At 41.5% G+C, this 25196-nt stretch overlaps 1 protein-coding gene and 1 long non-coding RNA gene across 8 annotated transcripts in view; both read left to right on the forward strand.

The window, feature by feature from the left end:
- LOC127614931 (uncharacterized) overlaps positions 1–25196 on the forward strand; it is a 276974-nt gene that overhangs the window by 41816 nt on the left and 209962 nt on the right. The window lies entirely within an intron of this gene.
- esrrb (estrogen-related receptor beta) overlaps positions 1–25196 on the forward strand; it is a 49624-nt gene that overhangs the window by 323 nt on the left and 24105 nt on the right. The window contains exons 1-4 of one of the 7 annotated variants that reach the window (XM_052086372.1): positions 3412–3885; positions 6818–6886; positions 15199–15608; positions 22837–22962. In XM_052086372.1, coding sequence (XP_051942332.1) covers positions 3836–3885; positions 6818–6886; positions 15199–15608; positions 22837–22962 — 655 coding nt within the window. In that variant the 5' untranslated portion in view covers positions 3412–3835. Of the gene's footprint in view, positions 1–3411; positions 3886–6817; positions 6887–12719; positions 13026–15198; positions 15609–22836; positions 22963–25196 lie in introns of those variants that run through there. The other 6 variants (XM_052086373.1, XM_052086375.1, XM_052086376.1 and 3 more) reach the window with 6 other exon arrangements.

The raw sequence follows: 25196 nt of genomic DNA on the forward strand, positions 1-25196 counted from the left end.
ACATGCGCGCGCAATTGTACACACATACACACACACACACACACAATTTTTCTGTACTGTCTGTACTTTTCAGTGGATGTTAAAAAGTCAAGAATATTACAACATTTTCACTGCATCTTTTCCATCAGCAGTACACCGCATCAGAATTACCACATATTTCCTTGAAGTGTTAAAAGTGCCGCCTGAAGTCATCTTTACTTGGGCGATGTCACATAAGTTGTCGAACTAACTTTGCACTCATCTTTTAACCCCAATGCACATAAGGATTCAACACGGATAGGTTTGAGTTACATTCTATTTTTTAAAAAATCTTACTTTTGATGCCATCCAATTGACTAAATATATCATTTGCAATTTAGTATTCTACATTTTCCAATGGAGGTTAGGATGTGATAAAAATAAGTATAACTGCCAGTATGTATTCCACCAGCAAACCTTAGCAGTACACCTAATTGGCCTTGCATTTCTTTATTTTAGATATTGAGATGTCACAGAAATCGTTGAACACTTGGTTCCATGTTTTCTCAGTGTGTCACTTTTTAAATAGCAGGCCGCACATACGGAATAAACACCGGTCGGATAGATATACACTCTGACAAAAGAAACACTTATTTTCAGTTTAAGCTTGTAACGATTCCAGCAGATTACATAATCAGCCGCTGTACTTCTCCTGTTACTGCTTTAACTTTTCATGGTGTGTGATCGAGTGCCGGTCTCACGTGGCTCTATTCTTTATTTCTATCAGATCCCTTTCTGTCAAATCAACTGTCACATGCTGTGATTTTTCATAACAGAGCCGATAAGGAGGCGCGATAGCAGCTTTCAGCGGGGCTTTCATAGCTCACACGGTGCGACACATGTCAGGATGTCACTTAAAAGCTTTGGCAAGCCACATGAAAACATGCAGATATGAGATTTGTTTCATGTAGGCAGTCACCAAGGTGAAAGTCAGTATTCAGGTTAGATACCAGTATAATGCCGTCGTGCGTTGTATCGCGACGATATCACCACTTCTTCTGATTCCCCTCGGGCTCATCCGGGCTTGTTCGACTTAAAACCCAACATAAAACAACAAGCCTTACTGGGAGGCATGGCAGCATCTGCTTTGCGCCTCCTGTTTTATTTCCATCCCAGTCTGGAGTGTGGTGTCTTATTGGGGTCTTACAACTCTGACAGTGTGTTTATTCCTATCCCAGGAATTAGGCTGACAGGTGCTGGATTTGGCAACGGTCTTAATTGGATTGAATTTATTGAGTCATTAGTTGTTGTTTTTTTGTCCAAAAAAGGGGGAACAGATGCTGTGAAATATGTGCCACTGTGGAGACACTACTGTTGCGCATCAATAGGCCGGTGAAGATCAATAGGGATTGCGTGATGTTTTTGCATTGATTCTAGAAACGTGAGTCAATGAATGGAATAGGACTCCTCTCCAGGGGGTTACACTGTTCCCGCTCTGCATCCAGCCCAAGCGCTTCATGAAGCCGTTTGCCTTCTCTCTGACCTATCTCTATCTTTAAGGTGCTGCCACCTGTGTTGAAACCAACTTCGCACAACCGGTGACAGTCACGCTCAGAAGGGCTTTTTGCCGAGTTGCCGCTACCCGTTTTCCCCAAAAGATACCATAAGCTCTGCCCTGACAACATGAGGATACAGTAACACGGCGGACACTCGCTGACTGTGAAACGCTATCTGCATTCTCTGCATTCTTACTGAGCTCGATCAACACGGAAACACAGGCGCTTCTAAAGCCGGGGTTAGAGGAGCAGAGCTGGATTTTCCGCTGCTTTAGAAGATGATGGGCCTCCACACCATGAGTTATGACTTGAGATCATCTCTCGCAGGTGTCGAAAGGTTCACAATGCTCTCTCACATGTAACAACCGCAAATGGAGCCGGCGACACAGCTCAATAAATACATTAACTGTCCTCAGTGGTTTGAAAGCTATTACTTTTCCAAACTGAAGTGCTGCAAATGCACTCGACTGTGTTGGTGTAGCCTTAGCCTCCATTCAGTGGCTTCGTCTACGTCACAGTTTATCATGTGCTACACGGCCCTCATTTGGCTTTTGAACTTGCTTAGGGCGGCTTTCTTTTTCCTATAAATGTCAAGTTCACTGCTAACTAATGTTCTGAACTGTCATTTGAGCTTCTTGAAAGGTCCTTTCAACTGTTTCGACATTTCCATGACAAACTTTGGCCTGAGGTTTTTATTCTATAGAGAGCAAGGGGCACCAGGTAGCGATGAAGGACCACATGAGTAGCTTGAGGACCTGTTCCAATATTCGGAGACTTTGTGATATCCTTGAACAAGGGAACATTTGAAAATCGAAGCGCTTGTAGAAACGTATTCATTTTAGATTAGATTGATCCCCTCATTTTAATAGTTGAGTGGTTAAAAATGAAATTCTGTACAATATAGAATTAGGCGCAACCACAATTTATATCGATTAAAAATATCACAAATCACTGTGCTGTGTCGTAAACTTTTTTGGTGTACAGTGATGTCAACGTTCACTGTGGTGACTGCTCGCCCCAAGAAGCTACCACCTCCAACAATGCAGCACAGCTTTTGCATTGCATTGAGAGATGTCATGGCCAGTAAAGTCAACCCCCCACTCCCCCCAAAAAAGGCACCAGAGAGCCAATGACGTTTACGCGGCGCAAGGAAAAGGAAGAACTTCTCAACATTTTGCGGCCATGCCAAGATTGTTTGTTCCTCATCCGAAAATAGCATGTAACTTGAGGTCATTTTTCTTTAAAGGAAACAATTTTTGTAAGCCAGGTGGTATGGAAAGCCAGATTCCACTGTATTTCAGAAGTGTGTATTAAACTAGGAGTCCTTCGCATTCATCAGTGGCCAAAAAGTAACTCGGTTGGTGACCCTGGTTTTGATAAAGTTGCTGTTGTTTTTGAAGGAATAGGCAAAAACTAGGCCCAAAGCTAGTGGAGTTATACACACGATCGGGGAATATGAAATTTGAGTGTGATTCTGGTTGGGGTGGGGGGGGGGGGAACCCAAGTCATTCGTCACCACGGTCTTAATTTTCGGAGCGCCCAATGAACATGCATATGCAGAAGGTAGGGATACATGAAGGTCCAGTGTACAGTTTTTTTTTTTGAATGTTTGGCTTTGTTCCGTTGATGTTTGTTCTGACACTTCTACCTTGCTCAATCAGGTCGTCATCAATTTAAAACGGCTTGAAATGTTACTTGTGCCTGTTGTGATGTGATCACTTGTTATGTTTGTGTCGTGTCCATGGCATAGCATGGAGAGAGCGTGTGAGCATTTTGGATCCCACCTCCCCAGCGTTGTGCCGGCCCCTCTGTCACTTTAAGTCCTCCCCCTCGGAGCCAGCCAACAGCAGCTGTTCCATATTCATCAAGCCCTTGAGTCTTAAAGAGCCCTATCCCGGCTGTGGAAAGAGTCATTCCTCTCGCTGGCGCTCTCCTGCGCTCTCCATCTCAGTCCTTATCCCGCCACTGCCTGCGCGTCTCTCTTACTCTCTCTCTCTCTCTCTGTCTCTCTTTTTCTCTGCCCCCTGCCTCCTTCCCTGCCCTCAGCACACATGCACTCTCCTACAATCAGAGACGCAGTCTTCTTGCCACACATCTAGACATAAACACATACACAACACACATGTCCCCTCCCACATGCACGCAGCCACTCAGTCCATCAGAGTCCAACATACCTGTGCAGGCTGGGGGAAGCGCTGCTGGAGGGGGTTTTCGGCAGCAACGTCTCTGAGGGTGCTCCGCTGTCATTTGGGGGAAGAAGCGGCTCTCAATTGTTTCCTCTTTCCTCTTCCTCTCATTCCTGGAATGCTAAAACTGGACTGATGGACATTTCAGAACTTTGTCTCCCAGACCCTATCAGCTATCATAACCAGTAGGTGCACTCTTTTTTTCCCTTCTTTCCTTTCCTTCACTTTTTCATTTTAACATCTCCCTGTGATCTTTATTGCATTTCGGTTCATCTTGTGTTTAAGTTTCACTTTGCTTGCACTTTTCTGTCAATCCCACTTTTTTAGCACATCAACTTTTCCTGTTTATATATCTCCTTGTATCAATCATGAAGGATGGAGTTTAGGTGACTTTTTAAAATTGAACGACAGGGCAAGAGAAACTCCGTATGTGTGAGCCTGTGTGTGTGTCGCTTCACCGCTTGAGCACATCTTTTTTTATGACAGCCTTGGCATGTTCAATTCAGAGTGTGGATCACATCTTCCGTTTCCTAAGTGAAAGCGTCATAGCTTTTTAATTACTTCAGGGGGTGAGTTTGTGTGTTCATAATAAACGTGAGAACAATACTTGAGGTTTTGGGATCAGAGTAAATGTATAAAGAAGTGGAGAAGATCAATTGTAGGGTTAAATAAACAAAAGAACAGAAACGGTGGCTGGCTTCTCTGTCCCAGCAGCGACACGCAAAACAAGCTGCCACTTCTGCTCAATACTCTGTCTGACCCACCTCATTTGGCATCGCTGCACCAATCTCACAATTTGCAAATGTGTAAATTATAGATTTACTTTTTCTCAAAATGTTATTGTCTTATAAATGCTCAGAACTCAAGCCAAAATTAAGAAAAAAAATCATGTACCCTCGACCAAGTTTGAATTCTACAATTCCAAATAAAACTGCAAGATGGTGAGAAGCCTTCAAGGTAAATATTTATTCAAGGGTTGTTCATTTACTCCAAATATACAATTAAATCCAGTCAGACATTGAGAAGCATTATTAATTAAATATAATTAGCACTTGATTTCAGAAATAATTGTGCCCTTATTTTAACTGCACCAATAAATGTTTTGAGACACGAGCATTAATTGCTGCCTAATTCAGCACATTTTATGTTGTTAATTTACACATTTCGAAAGACTGGACATATCTTTAAGATAAATTAAAAGAAATTTGAAGATCTGTGGACTTGCTTTTCTTTTAATAAGCCAAAAATTTCTGCACCTTCTTTAACTTGTGTCACGATTAAAATTGTGACCAATTATCTTTGTTCCTTGAATGCATTAAAAATGTTCTTGTATTATAAAACCGTCCAAATATTTATAAAATCATCGTGTCTGAAACACACCAGTCGTAATGCTTGAAGGCATGAATATAAGTTTCACAAAACAATAAAAAACGGTATTATTTCAAAGTAGCTCTTCAGACTTCTCATACTTAGTGTGCCTAACTGTGCTCACTTGTTTAGTAAATCGTGTACGTGTAAATTTTGTGTCTAAACAATTTTCTCTGAAGTGGGAGTAAGAATCCAGTCATTCTATTTGTAAAACATTTTCATTTCCAAGACAAATTCAACATGCCATACATTAGAAAGAACAGCACATTTCATGTTCCGTCGATATTTAAAACAATATTTAGTAAAGGTGTTTTTCACTTTTGTTCAATTCACCTTTCTTCCCCTCCACAGATATTATTTCAAAAGAGACTAAAAGAATAACAGCCTTTTCAAGTACAACTAAGCGTGAACAAATTTCCAGATTTTCTTTATACTGTACGTCTTATTTTGTTTACCCTTACATCGACTTACATTTTCATAAAATGTCACAGGGAAAATCTGAATAATGAACAGGCATAATGTACTGTAGAAATATTGGGAAATATGTCATCTAAATATATGATTGGATGCACAACCCCACCAGTACACATGGCAAACTAGAGAGAAAAATCATTCTAGCTTTTTCATACCGAAAACGCGTTTTTTTTCTCCTGTAATTTATTTTTATTTTTTTGGTGTGTGTGTATATGTGTGTGACGTTTTAAATTGTTTAAGTTAAGAAGCAGCCCCCTTCTCTTCAATGTTACTTGGCGTTTAAATCACACACGCACACACTTAATGCTGAACGGGGCTTGGATGATTGTATGAGAGGATTAGTCAGATGCATAGGATTGATTCTGTGTCGATAACGCGGTACCATTATAAAATCACCACAGCATGACTCTGTAGACTGTAATTTTGAAATAAGAGCACCTTCAATTTATGAACTGAATTTATGAAGTTGAATGACTGTCTACAAATGTATGTATTTATTCCACGCCGGAGCATTTTTATTTTTCCCCAAGTTGCGACTGAGTCAAGTATTTACTTTCTGTTAATAGTCGAACGTTGCTGGTGGTGCTTTTAGCCAGTCAGCATGTGACTTCTCCGTGGTCTGAAATGGTCCATCAACGCCCTGGCTTTCCTTTTAGCTCAGCATTACCATGGCTTCAAACAGTTAACTGCGCTATCCACCCTTGCCCTTCATGAAATGAGACCTTTTTCATGTATTTTTTCGAGAGAAACAGAAAGAAGTTAGCACACTTTGATGGATTAGATTTAAATTTATTTGACATGATTCCCAGTTTGTGCTGCATTGGAGCCTGCAAACACCCATTCGACAGTCCATCCGATAGATTGTTATTAGGTTTCAGAAAACAAGGAGAGGGAATTACATTAGTGTATCTTAAGTTAAAAGCTCTTTGCTCTTTGACCAAGTGTTTCATTGTTGTTGGGCTAATCAGATTTCTGCTGTCTTCATGGAGATGCTATCGCAGGGTAGAGGCAATGGTGGGTAACCAAAGCAGCCGCGCACAGACACTATCCAGATGGGATCAGTTTACGATAATTTGGTTTCAGAATACATTACAAGAAGAGGTTCCTGGCTGAGAATGGCCGCCCCGCTAGGCGACGCGAGCCTCTGTAACCGCCCGAAGCTGACCAGCCCATCTTCTCCCGTGCCGCCTGCATTTAGGTGGCATTGTGGCGTCTGTGATGTCTATAAATTCAGTTTGTCATCCCATTCTAAATACTTCTTCCTTGTACCAACAGGGCTTTGTTGTCCAATTCATTAGAGAGATTCCTGAGTCCACTGGCCACGCTGGAGCCTTCTCATTTCTGGTATCTAGTATCATTACTTTCACTGTAAATGTGTCACTCAGATTGAGATGAAGGGGGTTGGGGGGATACAGTCCCCAGGCCAAATGGGGATGCAGAGTTTATTAACACTCCATGCCCACTATGCTTTCTTTTTATGTCAGCACAAAATAACCATATACAGGTATGTTTACACAGAAACAAAACTTGATTGAAAACGTAGATTTTCATACTTTTTAGACATTCCTTTCAAATAAACCTCGATTGCGGACCCTTAGCTTCTGATTAGCTATCATAATCCCACCATTGCTTATGTACCAAAACTATCGAGCATCATCACACGTGCCCCGACTAATTTCTCTCCCAGGGTAACATTGGAGACCTCCGCCGCAGTGCGAGAATCTGTTTAAAAATAACCAGGTCCATTAGTCTAGAAGGATAATGCTAGCCTACGTTGGGCTCTTATGCCCTTGTGGCAGCCGAGTGCTATCACCGACACAGCGCGTCAGCACTTCTTCCTGTTGCTCCAACAGTGAAGGGCTCCTCTTCATTTGCAGACCCAATTTTTGCATGCACACAAACACACATCGCCCCACGTTGCTCGTATAAATTTCCCAATATAATTCAAGAAAAAAAAACTGTGAATTTTAAAATGTGGAACTGTTGAGGCGGGGAAAAAAAACTCAACTTGATTTGCAAAGTTTCACCGACCACAAAACGCCCACTCGGTCCCACTTGGTTGAAAAAGTGATGTAAGGGGATAACTATATGGGTGTTTATCAGTGAAGGCTATTGGTATTGAGCGTCCCGTTGTTTGAAGGTTATGTTTCTGAGCAGTAATTGAAATGCAAAATAACATTAGGATCGATGGTTAGCTTTGTTTATTTATGAAATCAATATTGAAACTGTCCCTCACACAGCAGCTCCCATTCCTACTGACAGCTTCAGCAAGTCTCCTCTGTGTATGCCAGACTAGCCTTGCCCCGACTATAACTTTGACGCAAAGCATTTTTTTCCCCATGATGTTCTTTGGAAAGCTGTGAGCAAACGACCGCCTTGTGTTTGCGTTGACACAGTTTCATAGTGTGGCGAAAACATTTTGAGCATCACTTCAGGAACTGTTTAAGTCATTAAAATAAAACCAAAAAATGTCAATCATAGCAAAGTTAAATGTGGTGATGTAGTTAAATAGGCTTGTTTCTTCCCCCCCCCCCCCCCCCACAGTTTTGCTTTTTCATTCATAAGTGTGTGGTTTCTGGCCCATTTGGATGCCAGTCACAAAATCTGTTTGTGTTAAAAACACCTCCTTAAGATAGCGACAGTGCTAAGTGCAATCAAATAGTAACATTGAGTGGTTGGTTGTTGAACCTGCCCCTCCGAGGCAGAGAACCCTCCACCGCTACCCACCCCCGACGCCCCCTTGCCAAGCATCCGCAAGCACCAGACACGGTACAAGGCTGATATGTATGTTTAGATTGCCCCCTGAAGGAGACACATTAATTCATGAAATATCCCCAAAGTTTAATTATTTCTGAATGGCGTGGTGGCGAACCCGATCATATAAATCAGTAAGGCCCTCCCGCCTTTTTACTACCAGCACTATTTATGGGAAATATGTGGCAGCTGGTGGAGATGAGCTTGTAAAAAGGCCATTGCTATGGCGGTGTCTGCCACAGAGGCAAACATCGTCATAGCATCAATTAATTTACAGTCATTTGAATTTGAAGTGTGACTTGATGCTGGTGTCATTTCTAGACATTGAGCACCTGTGATAGGCTTCCTACACTGACTCTGACCTATACAAATATATACATGTGAATTATGTTTTTTAAACATTTCTGGACATGAAATCATTTGGTGTGCATAAGGCCTTTTTTTTTTGGTCTGTTTGTGTTTGGCTTCTCTTTTGATTGGAATTTTTGTTTATGGTGGAGGCAGGGTAGGCTTTTTGTTTCAAGCAGGTAGAGTTGACTCCTAAACAAGAAGAGCCTATCAGAAGAAGATTAATGAAGCAATTTCATGCATGGCGCTATGCCTCCGTCCCCCCCCGTCTACGCACACTCACTGTGTCTTCGACCTGCGAGCTACACTGGACTTAAATAGCCTTAAACCTTTTATAATAATATTTCTGTTTGCACCCATCCAAACATATTCACGGATAACATATGCTTCTCTGACAAAACGTTTTTTTTTCTCTGTGTGTCGCAAACAATTTTTTTTTTGGAAGTGTAGAGTGAAGACATTACATAAATCAATGTATCACAGCCTCTGTCAGTACATCAGTAGCCTGATGCCACTTTTTCGGATGTGAATGATTGGGCCGAAGTGAAACTGCATCATTTCCTATGACATTTTTGGATGAAAAAAAAGCTATTATTGTTATTATTATTTCAAATACTCAAATTGACTAACTTGCTGCAAATGTGAATCGTGAGTGGATGATGAAACACTCCACTTATCGCATTATATCACAAAATGCTACGTGTGTGAACAATCCGACGTATCATGAATAGTTCTAAAACAATATTTAATGCACAAAATATTCGACTGTCAAAACATACCAGTAGTCAAAAACTAGAACGATAATTACTTTTTTTATATTTCATGGGCTATTGTAATTCCATGTTGTCAAATTATACCATGACAATGTCACAGAACAGATGTAATGGGAACTAATCTTTTCAAATGAAAAGACACAATTAGACATTTAATCCCAAATGTACTGCATTGAGGGCTAGACTTATCATGAGTTTCTTTTTTTCCATACAGCATGATGAGCCGTTCAATTCTGCAGGGAAGTCCTCCGCTGGGGTTCTGGAGAAGATTGTACTTTTTTTTTTGCTCCATAAAATCCAAAGTTTAGTCCGTCGCAAGGCCCCGCCTCTCGCATCCCGCCACGGACAATAGCTCTTTATCACAAGTCATTTGCTCCCATCAACATCCTGAACTCAACCCCTTATAAGAACCAGATCTGCCCTATGCGACCCAGACGGTTTACGTCAGACGAAAAGCAGAGCCTATATGCCAGCAGCATCTCCACAACAGGAAGGAGCAAGAGGTGGGGGGGAGGCTGGGATCAATAGATGTGATCTACAGTATTTCTTGGTCTGGGCTATCATATGGTGCCGCCGGAGCGCGGGGCTCAAGTTGTCGTAGTGGAGTGAGCTCATCGCTTTATAAAGATGATAGCAGCATTGCTGTGGAGAAGCTAAATATAATCCTGTGCTGGAGATTGAGAGACTTAATTGTCGAGGCCACAGAGAGCATGGTCCCCCTCAATGGGAAACCAGCACTAGCCCCCCAGCCTAAGGTCTATTGATCGGGGCCCTCAATCTGCTTTACTACCACAAACACACTCGTCACATATCACTTATGTTTTTTTTCTCTCTTTTCCAGGAGCTTCTTTCACCTCAACTTTTTTTTGTCATTTCTGATGGGAGCGCCCCAAACACACGCACACATGCACTTTTAGGCTAAAGACAGATTGAGCATTGAGAATCTGAAACATCATCTTTATAGATCGAAATACATCCCAAAGGAGCGCTCCAACAGCATACCACTTTACCCCACTGGGGTTCCATCTTTCATATTTTGTCTGCCGCAAAACACACACATTTTAATCACAGAGCTCAAAAGCCTATTCAAACAACGGTGAAAAGCACTTACCCCAGGACTACATTTCCCCCATATTCCCATGATGGTCATTAATGTGGGACCAGTTAGATAAAAAGGATAGTTTATGTATCAGATGATTGTACATTTGAATCCCAAGGGCTGCTCCAAGTCCTCCTGGGACCCTGGTGCTTTCCCTTGTCTGTTTGCCCTCATGTGGACACACACTCTGCAAATCTTAATTTGACTTTTTTTCTGGCTGGAAGCTTCTCCCTCACCCTCCTTCAGTCATTGCTTTTCCTATGAGTCCCCGGCTGTGTGTTGAAGCGGTAAAAGATGGCCATAGCCCTTCGAAGGGAGGTCAGGATGCGCGGCCGCCAGTAGGTTTTTGACTCTGCTCGAGAGGCCAAGCAAGGCTCAGAGGAGGTATTTTAGAAGCTAATTGAGTTTGGCCTACCTGCGCCTGACTCCAGGACCGGTGGCTTATCAGACCACATCGCCTGGGGCCTTTCTAGACAGATCTGCCCCGACTGGGGCATCTGATATCACCATCACCCTGCCTGCAGATGTCAACCCCAACCTCCCCTGCCCATCCCCACTCAGTTTGAGGTAGCAGGCAGGTGACACCTTGTGATGAGGTTCGTAAATGGTCTAAAATTGTGTCTTTGGCATTGGGTGGCCTTGCTTGTAAAAACAACTGAGGAAATAACATCAAGGGTTCTTACTCACCGTGCGAGCTGAGCCTGTAGCGTTGCTTTGCGCGTCGAGTTATAGGCTACAGTGGAGAAATCAGTTTTCACAGGAATTCTTACAAATGTGCTCATTTAGATCCCAACTGCTGTCTAGAGAAGCTCATCCAAGTTTTGCTTACAGGAAAGAAAGTGTCAAGACATGGAGGAACGAGTGTTCCCTCAGATGTTCAAGAACAGTGAGTATGTGAGAAGTGTTGCCGGTCATTAAGACAGCTAATCCGGGTCACAGCAGTACCAGTGGAATGATATTGGGGATCTGAAATATTGCTAGTAGGACGAGATGGAATCAGATTAAAATAAAGTGAGCACACGTATGCCTCTACTCAGCATGAATTTTGATCCGGACAAAAGGAGAAGGAAGAGAGGAAGGAAAATGAGAATGGGAGCAGTAAGAGGAGCTGCGCTCCTTTGGGCAGACGGGCAATAGTATACGAAACGCTTGTACTTAGCTTGAGGAAGGAAGTAAAACAGAATAATAGATTTCACAGCATGAAGGTATCTGCAGTAATGTGCGGCACACCTGCTAATTAGCACCTATTCCACATGCTGAAATATTAATCCCACCTATTGTGACTGTCAAAATATTTAGTGTTCATAATTCATGGTACAATGGTATTTATTCATAGATTTAAATGAGTACGGTCCCATTCGAGATCCTGCATATTTATATATGTATTTTTTCCACACTCTTTGATTAATACCACAGGTTCAAGATGTTGGTATTCCCTCAGTATCATTAATCAATATATGCAGACTTGTTAAAAACACACGCGTAGCTGTGGAATAATGTGTCATCGCAGAATGAGTTAAGGGAATTCCAGCCAGAACATTTATAATAAATGGCCACATTGAGCCGGAGGCGAAACAGTTAAGACACTTATGCAATTATGCTAAGTGTCACCCTGAAGTTGGCCTTTGAACCGGGGTTAGGCTTACTCTGAGTTTGTGAAATAAAAGCTAAATGGAGCCATCTTGTGTGCCTGCGTTTTAATATATAGCCTTTAATAAGCCAAGTGCAGGTGCCCTGCCGCACAGGTGCACATATCCATCTAAAACAGAGAACATAAAGCAAATGAACAGAGCCATGCAATAATTTAAGCAGATGCAATCTGCATTCATTATCAAGGGCGGCAAGTTCTATTTTAGAAAGGCATGAAATTGATTCACCTTTCAATTTCTGTCTGCAAGGACGTTTAAGAGTCCAAATGGAAATTTTTTTTAAGCCGCGAATCTGAATAACACATAATTGGTATCCCTCATAAAAACAAAACAAAACAATTTTGTTGTATTTAAAATCAAGCTAGAACACCATTCTTTTTTCAAATGTAGTTTGGACATTCATAGGAGGAGGGGGAAAAATAGTACCGGTACATGCTGACAGGCTTATTCCTCAAGGTCAATGGTTTTAGCATGGGGGCATTTTTTATTATTTATTTTAGCAGTTAACTTTTTTTTTTAGGGGGGGGGGTATTTGGTAGGCACCTGGAGCTGCGATGAATATACATGACAGCAGGGAGAGAACTCCGGGAATGAGATTTAATTTGACACACTGACCCCCATCTCCACGGGCCTAGGAAGCCAGGGTGAGAAAATCAGGTTGACCCAATGACCCCTGGGCCTGAACCTCTCTGTCACCCACCCTCGCAATTAAATCATCCTCAGAGAGTGAGAGGCAGTTTGGCCAACTGAATGGAGACATAGCAGAGGCCTCTGGTTTCTTGTCCTCAGCAAGAAGCGCTCAGACTGACAGCTAACTTCCAAGCAGGCAGCTTGGGTCCAGCGGTGTTAATGCTATTCCGGTATGTCAAATATGTAAACATTACCACTTGTTGGCAATATGCTGATGGTGTAATGTGCTAAGGCCCACATTTGAGTGCATTGCTGCTCTTTGAGTGTTACCTGTTTGTCAAATGTCAAAAACCCTGGCAACACTCGATTGTGTTAATGTAAGAAGGTTCAGGTGACCCTTTTCCCACCAACATGGTGCGCAGTCCAAAGTAATGTGTCTGTTTTCAGATATATGACCTTAACAAGTCACTAAATATTCACATAACACCAATATATTGAGTTATTCCCTTTTATCAGCACACCAATTCAGTTTACTCTATTTGCTAAAAGAAAACGAGAGTTGAGCAAAGTTGTAGCGCACTTTTTTTTTGCAGTTCACTGCTTCAAGACACGGCAAAGTGCTTATTGTTACTGTGAGCACGGAATATATTATAGCACATCCAACCATCCAAAACCCAAATGCTGCACTTCATCCGAGACATGCCACATCATGGGCTGCATGTACTCCAAAAAACAGCTAGTAGACAGACAGAGGAGCAGTCAATATGTTGTCATCGTTTTTGCTTTTGGTTCACTGCTGATTCAAGGAGACAATCCAAGGTCCACTCTGCTTTCTTTGGAGTATGTGTGTAGAGCAGAGAATTCTCAAAGTGCGGGGCGTGAGATAGTCGATGACTATTGTTGCAAGCCTACGCTTTCTTGAGAAGACTGTTCTTTAATTTCCGAATTTCTGCCAGATCAAGAAGGTAAGCGTTTGTGGTTTGTAATTGGATGAGGGAGTCGAGGGGCGGAGAGAAAAGAAGCAGAGAAAAGTAGATAGGTCTGGGATGACGGCTGCGAGGAATTCAGTGCTAGTTTATTGTTTGCATGTGATTACTGCTGACAGTAATCATTTGTTTTGAAATAAAGAATTTGTTTATGGCTCACTGCTCTTCCTGGTTCCTTTTTCGGAGCAGCGGCGGCACTTAGAGGATGAGAGTGAGCCAAGCAGGTTCAGACAGTGGCTACTTCAGCAGGCTTGTGACTCGGAGCCTCATTTGCAATCAGTGAGAAAAAAATATTTCAACTACATGAACTTAGATTTTATTTCCAGCGTAAAAGAGGAAGAACTCAATCGGCACTCTTTGATTTTTGTCCAAGTGCTGATCAATGAATACATGGAACTATCATATCTCAAACGCCTTTTCAGAACCAAGTGCATGGCACTTGAGGATTAACAGACTTTCTTTTTTTTTAGTCGTCTTCATAATGAACTGACTCAATCAAAGTCCACAAGTGACTATCGTTGTGTAAGCGTAGTCAAAAGAAAATAAACATGACTGATTAATTTTGGGGTTGGGGGCAAGAGACCGGATGGCCCACCTCAGTCCCTGTAATCCCGACACAACTTCATCGCCAAAGCTTTCTACTTTCTTTTCCAACCACCTCTTTACTTGTGTGCATTTCATTTCCAGAAGGAAAGCGTTGATGTTTCTGATGGATTCATTTATTTATTTATTTATTTATTATTTAGTTTTTTCTTTATTTTATTTCATGCCACTTTTTATGTTGCAGATTGGCCCACATTGAGTTGTCCAGAAATCAAACCTCATTTGTATTTATATCTGCAGCATATACAGTAGATACATAAATCACACCTGGTGGGAAAAAGGGTTTATATGTTTGAGTGAGCCACCCAAAGTGTGATCATTTGCGTTTTGTGCACTGGTGACCAAGGCAGCTCAGGTTGCGTGGCAAATGGACAACGTGAACCGTGCGTCTACTCGTCCGGGTTGCTTTGGAGGAACGCAATGTTTGTGGGATAATGACGAGAAGACGCATATTTGCATTGCGTTTTTAGTCTTTTTTTTGGTCACATTTTCTTTCTCGCTTTGTCAACCACATATGCCAAATAAACGTTTCAACCCTTTTTTATGAGGACAATATGAGAATACAAAATGCAAACACAACTCTGGTTCAATTTTGCGGTGCGCAATTGCTCAACTTAGAGGGGACATGGTATGGGCACCCCTGTTTTAGAAGACCGTGTTGGTACTTTAATATATGATGACGGTCACTATAAATGTCTGCTTCATAGTTCTACTAAAAACACACACACACACACACACAGACACACACACACACATGCTAATTGACCGTTTGTCTTCTTTCTCCCCTTCCTGTTTCTCACCACTCCTCTTACAGGCTGCTGAATAGAATGGCCGCTGATGATCGGCACCTACCCTCCAGCTGCGGGTCCTACATTAAAACGGAGCCATCCAGTCCATCCTCGGTCATCGACACGGTCAGCCACCATAGTCCCAGCGGCAACTCTGATGCTAGCGGGGGCTATGTCAGCACCATGAACAGCCACTCCAACGGCCTGGACTCTCCGCCTATGTTCACCCCCGGTGGGCTAGGAGCCGGCGCCTGCCGCAAGCGCTATGACGACTGCTCCAGCACCATCATGGAGGATTCATCCATAAAGTGCGAATACATGTTGAACTCCCTCCCCAAGAGGCTGTGCCTGGTCTGTGGAGATATCGCTTCGGGGTACCACTACGGTGTGGCCTCTTGTGAGGCCTGCAAAGCCTTTTTTAAAAGGACAATACAAGGTATTTTCCTCGTCTTCATCCAACGATACTTCAAACACAGTACAGAGAATTATTTTTTTTTCCATCCAAGAAACACATCTCCAAAGCGACTCTGATATTACAACACTGACATATTTCCAATCTCAAATATTCATTGCGTAAAAATACACTAGCCATCACCATCAAGATATTGGATATCTACAGTATTTAAAACACTGATGCACTTTTTTCCAAACATTGGCTGCGGTACATTTTACATATCCTTGTCCACTCGAAATGTTTTATGTGTGTGTGTGTGTGTGTGTGTGTATGTGTGTGTGTGTGTATATATATATATATATATATATATATATATATATATATATATATATACCTGTGTGTGTGTGCGTGTGTGTGTGAAAATCTGAAAACATGGCACATATGTGACATGTGGGCCCAAAAATGAACTTGTGCAAAACCCGTTAAAAATGACATATGCTTTAAATCAAACCTTCATGCAATGTGCAGTGAATAATTTAAGGCTGTTTAGTCAGCCTTTTATTCCGAGGAGATTGTTGAATATTAGACAATAGAGTAGATATTGGTACGGTTGTGTCTTGCCATCAACCACTCAACACTCAAGTAGCAAATTATTTTTAATTTGATTATATTTACAATTGATAAGTCTAAGTAGAAAATTACCTATGAATGGTGAACATATGGAAACAATGGTCGTCATCTACAGCCGTTAGTTTCGATGCACAATTGATACAATCAACTGATCAGCGTTCCCTTTGCATAAATACAAAATGTGCGCAGCTGAACTGCATGCCTTTCAAGCTTCAGAATTATTTACAAATTAGTGTGTGCAGCCAGTGAGAATAATGGATGCACCTATTTTAATGTACGGTCACAACAAATAAAACAATGCTCGAACTGTAAAGTCCGCATTCGTCGTTAATTACATAATATTTTAGGGAGAAAAAATTGAATTTTCGATTTTAGTTTCAAAAGTTGTTTCAGCGGAATCCTAAGGTAAAGTAGAGTTGTAAATCATTGGAGGTACCCGGAGGATACAAAAAAATGTCCGTAACAGATTTTTTTCTTTTCTGCTGACGTATTGTCACAGCATGGAGCTCAATTAAACAGTATTATGTTGTAATTTATTTTTCTTCGTTTTGTTGGTAAGAACAGATTTTGAAATTGATGCATTCTTAGGGTATAAAGGGCTCTTAATCAAATGGGGACGTCGGCCACGAACAGGAAGTAGTCGCCGCTCAAAACACATTCACACGAAAAACAAGAGCACAAATCTCAGTATGGGTGTTCGTTTTGTCTCTGCATTGTATATGCATTATTGTAAACAGTCAAATCTAGTGATTGATTTTAGAGGGAAAAAAATATTGCCTCTGGACCTGGGTCACCATCCGTGGATCGGGGCGGAGCATGTTTTTGGAGAACTACCCATATAAATGCATTTAATAATGCTAACCTTGTCGAAAGTATGATGTCATCATCTGTCTTTGTTGATGGTGTATTATGGACATGACACTCTCACTGTGTGGTCAGACTGTGTGTTGTACGGGGCCTGTTTGTACAGATGCTTCTCAGAATGTGCTTTATTATTTCTGCCCTGCGTAGTGCATGTGGGTGTAGTGCGTCTGGGGATCAGGGTCTGAGCAACTGGCTATCTACAAGGCATGATGTATCAGAGCTTCTCATTAGTGAGGGAATGAAAGCCCAACCCCACCCCGCACCCACCCGTCGTGTAACTGCTCTGTTTCGGTTTATGAAATCCGATATCGTTCAACCAGGAAAAACAGGCAAACAACAAGCTCACCTATCCACGTCTAATTCCAGTTGTCTTTAGAGTCGAATACATGCCGTCGAAAATTAGATCAAATTAAAACAATTCAGTGTAAATTGAAGAAAGGATGTGTTTGAGGTAAATGAATGTGACGTATTTCCACCTACTGCTCCCAACTAATGTTCATCCACATAGAACAGCATGCGGTATGAGCACGCTGCCTGTCTTGATGGGAGGTGTTGATTTTAGACCTTGCATCCCTATCAGCTTTAGACAGACTATGTACCTTTTTTCAGACAAACAAAAGCATTAGGCCAAATCCGCATGTTTACCATTGCTGCCATCAGCAATCCTGTCTATTGACAAAGATGAACATTTTTTCCCAAGTAGCATAACTGGACTTTTGTCCCCTCGCTTCAAGTCACACAATGGAACAGAAAAGAGGCATCAGAGAAGAAGGAGATGTCTTAAGTGAAGCACGGGCCTAAACAATTAAGAGGAAGGTACATGGAGAAAGAAATTGAAAGCTCCGACCCTCCCCTTCCCTCCGACCCCCCCCCCCACCCCCTCACTTTGCATTGTCGATTTGAAATCCCTCTCTTTCCCTTCTTGGAGGGCTGCCTGTAATGGAGCTAATCTGCCGTCGTTTGTCCGAGCCACAGGAGTTTTGTCAATAACAATCAGCGTTTGGAAAGTGTAATTAAGGCCGAGGCTTTTCATTAGGAAGAAGGGAGGGGGCCGTCTCCAGGGACGGGCATGCCAATTAGAAACTCAGGCACGCGTCGCCGGGTAATTTCAGGGAAAGGAGGGGGAAGAAAACCCTGGACTTCTTTAGATTGAAGAGGGACTCTGCTGCTCTTTCACATGAGAGCAGGAGAGGCTTAATGGCATAATAATCAGACAGGGGTCCCGGGCAGAGAAGGCTGGGACTTTTTGGGGGAGGTAAAAACCCACCAAAATGGTAATAGAAACACGTGCAGTTTAGGTGGAGTAACATAGAAACAGTAAATCGTGTGATGTAGAACATTTGAGAGGAGGTGAGGTGGCGGAGAACTGATTAATTAAAGGAATAACGAGGCAGTCAAGGTTGGAATCTGAGATGGTCCTTGCTAATGAGAAGAATACAAAGACCCTTTCCTTTCTAGCCCTTTATAACACTGTCCTATCGCGCTTAGGGCAAATAGCATGACAAATTTGCTACTATCATCCGGACGGCTTGTTTTTTTTAATCACCTTGGATTCCCCTCGATTACAAATTCTTCAGAATGTATGCGGTTGGCAATATGTAAACATAAATGTCGTACTTTATTTCTGCACACGCACGCACACACACACACACACACCAGCCAAAGCTTTAGATACACCCGAACAATACAATAGTCCAAAATGTTTTTTTAATCATTTTTAGTGGCCCCATCAGGGAAATATTTATTTAACAATATTATTTTTATTGTGGCTGTAGTTTTGTAGTACCGCATCATATAGATGTTTATTGTTTTGTTTTAGGCAACATGATTCACCTGATCAATTAAATCTGTGCCAGCGTCAATCTCACCTGTGTTGTATAGATAAGATAAGATAAGATATACTTTATTCGTCCCACACCGGGATAGGATGTCATAACAGCACTGACTGTACTTTATTTTTCCCCCCATTTATCCCTTTTCTAATTACATCACCTCACCTCCTCATGACGCCTGCCTTTTTACGTTTACCACATCCATTCTCTTGAACTCGTACATTAATAAAGTTATATTAGTCAAGGCCAGGTCCAAATTTATGTCAATCTAAATCCCCATCCATCCCAGAAGTCCCTCTATTCTCCGGGCTCTTCGAATCACACACGAATCCTGGCATTTCACGTGCACCTGCAATCAAAAACGTATATCACCTTTTGAACCATGTTTTCTTCCCATTTTGATCCCAACTGTAAAACTGGTTGAAAACGAACTGAACTCAGCGACCCTTTTATATATATATATATGAAGTAATAGACCTTGACAGTACGCCTGTAAAAGTCAGTCTATATTTTGATGAGAAATATCTGCCATTTTACTGTAATTTACTTACAAGACCTGACTTTCCCCTCTGTGTCCTGGCATGGATCCTGAAAAGCCATAAAATAGATTGAGAGATACTTATCAAGAGAAGGAAAAGGGAACCAATAACCTCTTCGATTCGGATAAACATGTTCATGGTCCTTGGGAATAGAATAGCCAGAATGCTTCATTCCTATTGGTGAAATTGTCATAAAGTGTCATATCGTGTGTGTCACTTACTGTTTAAGCTCATGCAAGGACTGACATGCTGTATATATTGTATATGTTTCCTGTCTACCTGTGAATAGACAGTAAACCACGGACAGCGTTGTCCATATGCACAGGTGCAGTCAGTAAATCAGCTTATCAATTATTGTCAAACACCTCTGAAAATATCTTTGGTCTCCTTTATTGTTGCAGTTTCTCTTTGTTGTGGCAATCTGCTTCATCCTTGATAATCCCGCCATGTTTTTGCGGTACATTAAAACATTAATAATACAGCATAGGGTTTTTGGAGCCTCGAAATTCAAAACATTGTTGCAGTTTTTCCACTGCGGCGCGTCGGTAGTGGTGCAGTGATTAATAGCTTGGTGTGCGGTGGATTCAGTGACTGTTTCATAGTGGTCCGCTTCAGTCACATTCAGCCATGTGGCTTGTGCGGCGGGCCTTGGCTGATTTCATCTTGTTTGGAATGCAAACTAGTTGAGACTGCATGACAGCCAAATACTGCATTATATTAATTCTTTGTATACCATGGGTAAATAAGGCAAGGAAATGTAGAAAAGGAAAATGACTTAAATTGCCCAACTCCATCACTGATGTTTCAGAAACGCCTTTGACAGAATATCAGCTGCACACAGGGCTTGACAGAACATGTGTATGCTGTGGCCCAAGTGTGTGACAGTGCATGCTTGTTTTTGTTTCTAGAGAGTCTGATATCAAAGCACTGTAGCTCTTTTAGTAAACCACCAGGTGCAGTTTGCACACGCGTTCACTTAAACCCTGACAAAGGGAAGGAGGGGTAGGAGACCAAAAAATACAAATAAACTGAACGCTAAAATGCCCTCAGGGACGCACGGGGTCAATTGGATGCATTTTCATGATGACATGAAATGAATATGAAAATAGATGGTCTTGGCCACGTCAGCTCCCAAATAAACACAATCATTGAGTCAGCTTTCACATTTTACGACCAATAGCGGGACCTTGCTGTATCCTTTCAATTGTGTTCATTCTATTTTTGAAGAAATGCATGCCCTACTAATTTTTCACAAAACAACCCTGGGTTTTACAAAGTAAATGTTTCAATGCTTCATCGACAAAGATTAGCTGATTAATTATGACAGAAATACAAAAAGCAAAAAGAAAAAGAATCGGTTCCTGATTGCCTCCTCCTGGCATGTGTGAAAATGAAAAGGATGATTATGGTCTGGTTCTGCTATGACAACAGAGAAAACAGAGCGAGGGAAGACAATCAGAGCTCATCAGCCATTTGCCTCACACCTTTATTTATCCCCAATCCCAAAGAGATGAGCAAAATTAGCATAATGATTTCTAACCCAGATATAAGGAGGAATTTCTAATTATTTATAACATCTTGGGACCCCCGACTCGATCTGTCCAATAATGTTAACATAATTGCATAAGTTGTCAAAGGCTCTTGGAGGGCCAGTGGCGGAACACCAGCGACCACAACCAATATTACCCAGCTAGCGGGTGCCCTGTATGGCAAGTGAGGGGCGGCGCTGCTAGCAGTGTGTGTGTGTGTGTGTGTGTGTGTGTGTGTGTGTGTGTGTGTGTGTGTGTGTGTGTGTGTGTGTGTGTGTGCCTGTGTGTGTGTCCGTGCGTGTGGGTGATGGGCATTAATTGTTGAACGTTCACTGTGAGAAATCCAACATAAAATATACCATAACATACTGCTCTGGAATGTGCTTTGTTCCAGCTGCAGCTGTTGTGAAAACGCTGTATAAATATGTATTGTATGTATTCTATAGATTCATAAAATCTTTTTAATTTCCAAATGATAATGTGTATTCAAATGAATAAGAAGCGCTGTAGATGCCATTACAGTGGTTAAGGTATTTGTATTTCTCAGGTATTTGGTATTTGCTTGAGACAATGAAACTGAATGGAATAGTTGTGCGGCCAATGTCAAAAGCTTTGAAAGTGAAAGCCCAGTTGAAATGAAGAGACTGTAATAGAATGAAACACTTTATTGAAAATCCTTGGGAGTTCAGGCAAATATAGGGAATGAGACTGATGCAAAGGATGTCCTGCTGTCCACGTTAGGGCTGAGCACAACTGTTTTTCTTTTGTTGTTGTTGTTGTTGTTGTTTTTATTGGAGCAATGAAACACTTTTTCATAACGCTATCCTTGAATCATGTGCTGAAATTGAATAATGTATCAGACCTTTTGCCTGTCAAGTACATAAATCATCAACAAAGGCAATTGTAGTAAGAACAGGTTTGGCTCTACAGGAGCATTATGTAAAATGGTCAAGGGCAGCACGTTTGGTTCATCAAGCCTGCTATTGGAACAGTGGCAGGCCCCTCTGAGCACAGGGGGACCTGGCCTTCACATGGGGCCATGCGCAGAATTAACAAGGCCAATTTAGGGTAGGAACAGGGTTGTATCCACCCTTGAAGACCATTGTAGTTTTTCCTCACTTTACCACTCAGGTATGAGCGCTTTCTCCTTTGGGTCCCAGCACCGGTACCAAGTTTTTTGTTTTTTTTTGCTGGACGACACCTGACCCAGCAATGCTTTTGGGTCATTCCATGCCAAATCATCCAGGATTATAATAAAACTTGCTGTATTTTTTACCGTAATGGCACAACATAAAATCTATGATTTTAAATCATATCAAATTATGCGAAAAAATATTTATATCTACGTTTGTATTGCACTTCATTGAACTGTGTACATTGAAACTGAAACATTTATTTTTGTGAATGCTAACACTTTGTTTTTCCTCTTTCTACCCCCCAATTTTGCTGCTGTAGACTGTAAATTTCCCCAGTGTGGGACAAATAAAGGCTATCTTATCTTACCTTATCAATCGGAGCATTGGTTTGGAAGCTACATCCTGTCAAATTTTAAAGGTCAAAAGGTAAAGTTACTAAGAAATGCACCAATGGTTGCAAATTTCGAATCTTTGTTGAGTTCCCTTTTCCAACAATACATGTTATGTGAAAATTGACCCAGTAGTCCCTGAGATATAAGGGTTCAAAGGCCCTGCCCAAAATGTCAAAGTTTGGCCGGCCGTAGCTCCCACAGCCCTGCTCTAATTGACCATATTAATACTTAAAATAATCTGAAAAAGTACAAAGTATGCCTTGCATGGATCACATAACTGTGTCTTTTATGCTTTATTTAAAATCCAATGTCACTTGATTAATGAATCAAATGTATTCCTTTTCTTAGGCAACATTGAATACAGCTGTCCCGCCACAAATGAGTGTGAGATCACAAAACGGAGACGCAAATCATGTCAGGCTTGTCGCTTCATGAAATGCCTCAAAGTGGGGATGCTGAAAGAAGGTAAGAAGAGTAAGAGCATTTTTTTTCCCTTCTTGCACCCATACATTTAATAACACTGCGCTGTTTAGTTGTTACCTTTGAACATATGACATATTTGCAACCACCAATGATTTACAGTAAGTGACGACGGGAACATTTTGCAGCGCTAAACACTCGGTGTAAAATTACTTTTTCCATCTAGGCTCAGGAATCAGTCAGAGATTTTTTTCTGCCAATAAATACAAACGTAACTCCTGCAAGTTGATTTCTTGCTTCAGCTAGACGGCAGTAAATACTGGTCAGTCTAGCTGAGGACCCCCAAAAAAATGAAATAAAAATATGATGAGTAGTGTCATTTGACCATGTGAGTAAAGGAAATGTAATAGTATTCCATCTGTAAAATGTGCTCACTTGGCACAGTGCCGGCTGTCCCCGGCATATTGATCTCCTAAATGTTTTCTGAACATCTCAGGACTCTTCCAGGGAATGCCACATGAGAATTCCCTGACAATTAAACATGTTTTGGATGGAATGGTCTTGCTGGGTTTTCCCCTCTCCCTAACCTCGAGGGGCCCCATGAGACTCCAAATTGAGGCATTCTGAGAAGCACCTACAGTTTCTGTTCTCTCTTACTCCAATGCCTGAGCAATGGATGTGCGCTTTTTGTGTGTCTCCTTTTATTGCTTGGCTGCTCCTATTAAAAAAATCAAACAAACAATGCATATAAAGTCTAAAATAATTCTGAATGGGTATAAAATCATTGAAAATGGGTAGCTTTGGATTAAAGTGCCACTGTTGGGTACATTATATCAAATTATCTTGTGGTAGAAACTGTTTAATTTGTCATCCGGTGTTTTTGTCGCATTACTTTTTTTGAGTAAATAGTCCAAGAGACACTTTTGAGTCAGATTGTCCCTCATGGTTATTCAGCATCTTAAATGGTCTTCCAGATCGAGGCCCTAAAAGGTACAATTCTGCATAAAATTGCAGACTTTTACGTTCTCTGGCAAACTTACACTGTATATATTCTGACATTATTCCTCCCATTATTCACCATAGAGAGGGATTTATAGATGCATATATATCCAGCCGCCACCTGAAGCCAGAGTCATAACCTATATGGATCTCTGCACAGAAACCAAATCCCCTGGACTGCATGCAGCCAGATAAAGCCTTAGTGCCAGAAAGACAGAGTAATCGCATTACTATCTGATGAAAAATTTATGCCAATATATCATCTTGGAGAGTACGAGACGACAAAAATATGTAGTCATGGCTATGGATGAATGACCAGTCTCAGGTAAAAAGAGTGTAAAACGCAAATATGCCGACTTTGGCTTAGCCAAAGGTTTTAACTGCAATCGTGGATTAAGAACGACACATTTACATCTGTCGTGAGACTGCATCGATTATTGTCACAGATCTTTTTGCACAATGGAAAGCGCAAAGTCAGTGCCATCATCAGCAAAGAGATGTCACATCATTTTTACGTACGTAAGACTTGCTTTCAGATCTGCTCGCTTAAAAGTGTCACAGAAACGAAATGGAAATAAAGACACGTGGTCAGTCGCCCGCTGTAAGCTCAATGAAGCCTTCAGCTCAACGCCGTGCTCAGGCCCGAGTGTGGAAACGGCTACCACTCGTGACTGTGGTTGCCACTTACTTTCATTACGGCAGAAAGGTCACATTGTGTGCCAATGGAAAACCACCTAATTATAACTTTACTGCTCTAACAAAGATGCAGCACTAGCTCATGACCGACTAAGGAAGAAACACGAAAGCAATTCAAATTTGCAGCATCAAATAAAATTAAGGTTTTTCTCACTCGCATTGAAAGGTCCAGTTCATGCATTATCTAAGGTCGCACTCGAGTCCAAGTCCGAGTGCATGCGTTTGTGCGCGTGTATGTCTCTTACAGGCACTCTGACCTCTCCCTACCCCATAAAACAAAATGTAACATTGTGTAATATTAAAATGAGTTATTACTGCTTCATTTGACATAATATGCATATATTTGGTCTCTTTGTGCCCTGTAAAAATCCATAAAATGAAGAAAATCAATTTGCCCCAAGCCCCTTTCAGCTGAAAGCCACCAGATCGACTCTGATTTCCGATCACGTGAACAGGTCGGGACATCCCTCGAGGAAACACTGCGTTTTCTCTGTTACGTTGAGCTACATTTTGATGGCTTTCATTTGTATCTATTTATTATTGCTTGTGCAATATAATTTATGTGTGTGTGTATGGGGGTGGGGGGATTCAGC

This window comes from Hippocampus zosterae, chromosome 14 (genome assembly GCF_025434085.1).
Source record: "Hippocampus zosterae strain Florida chromosome 14, ASM2543408v3, whole genome shotgun sequence".
Lineage (NCBI taxonomy): Eukaryota > Metazoa > Chordata > Actinopteri > Syngnathiformes > Syngnathidae > Hippocampus > Hippocampus zosterae.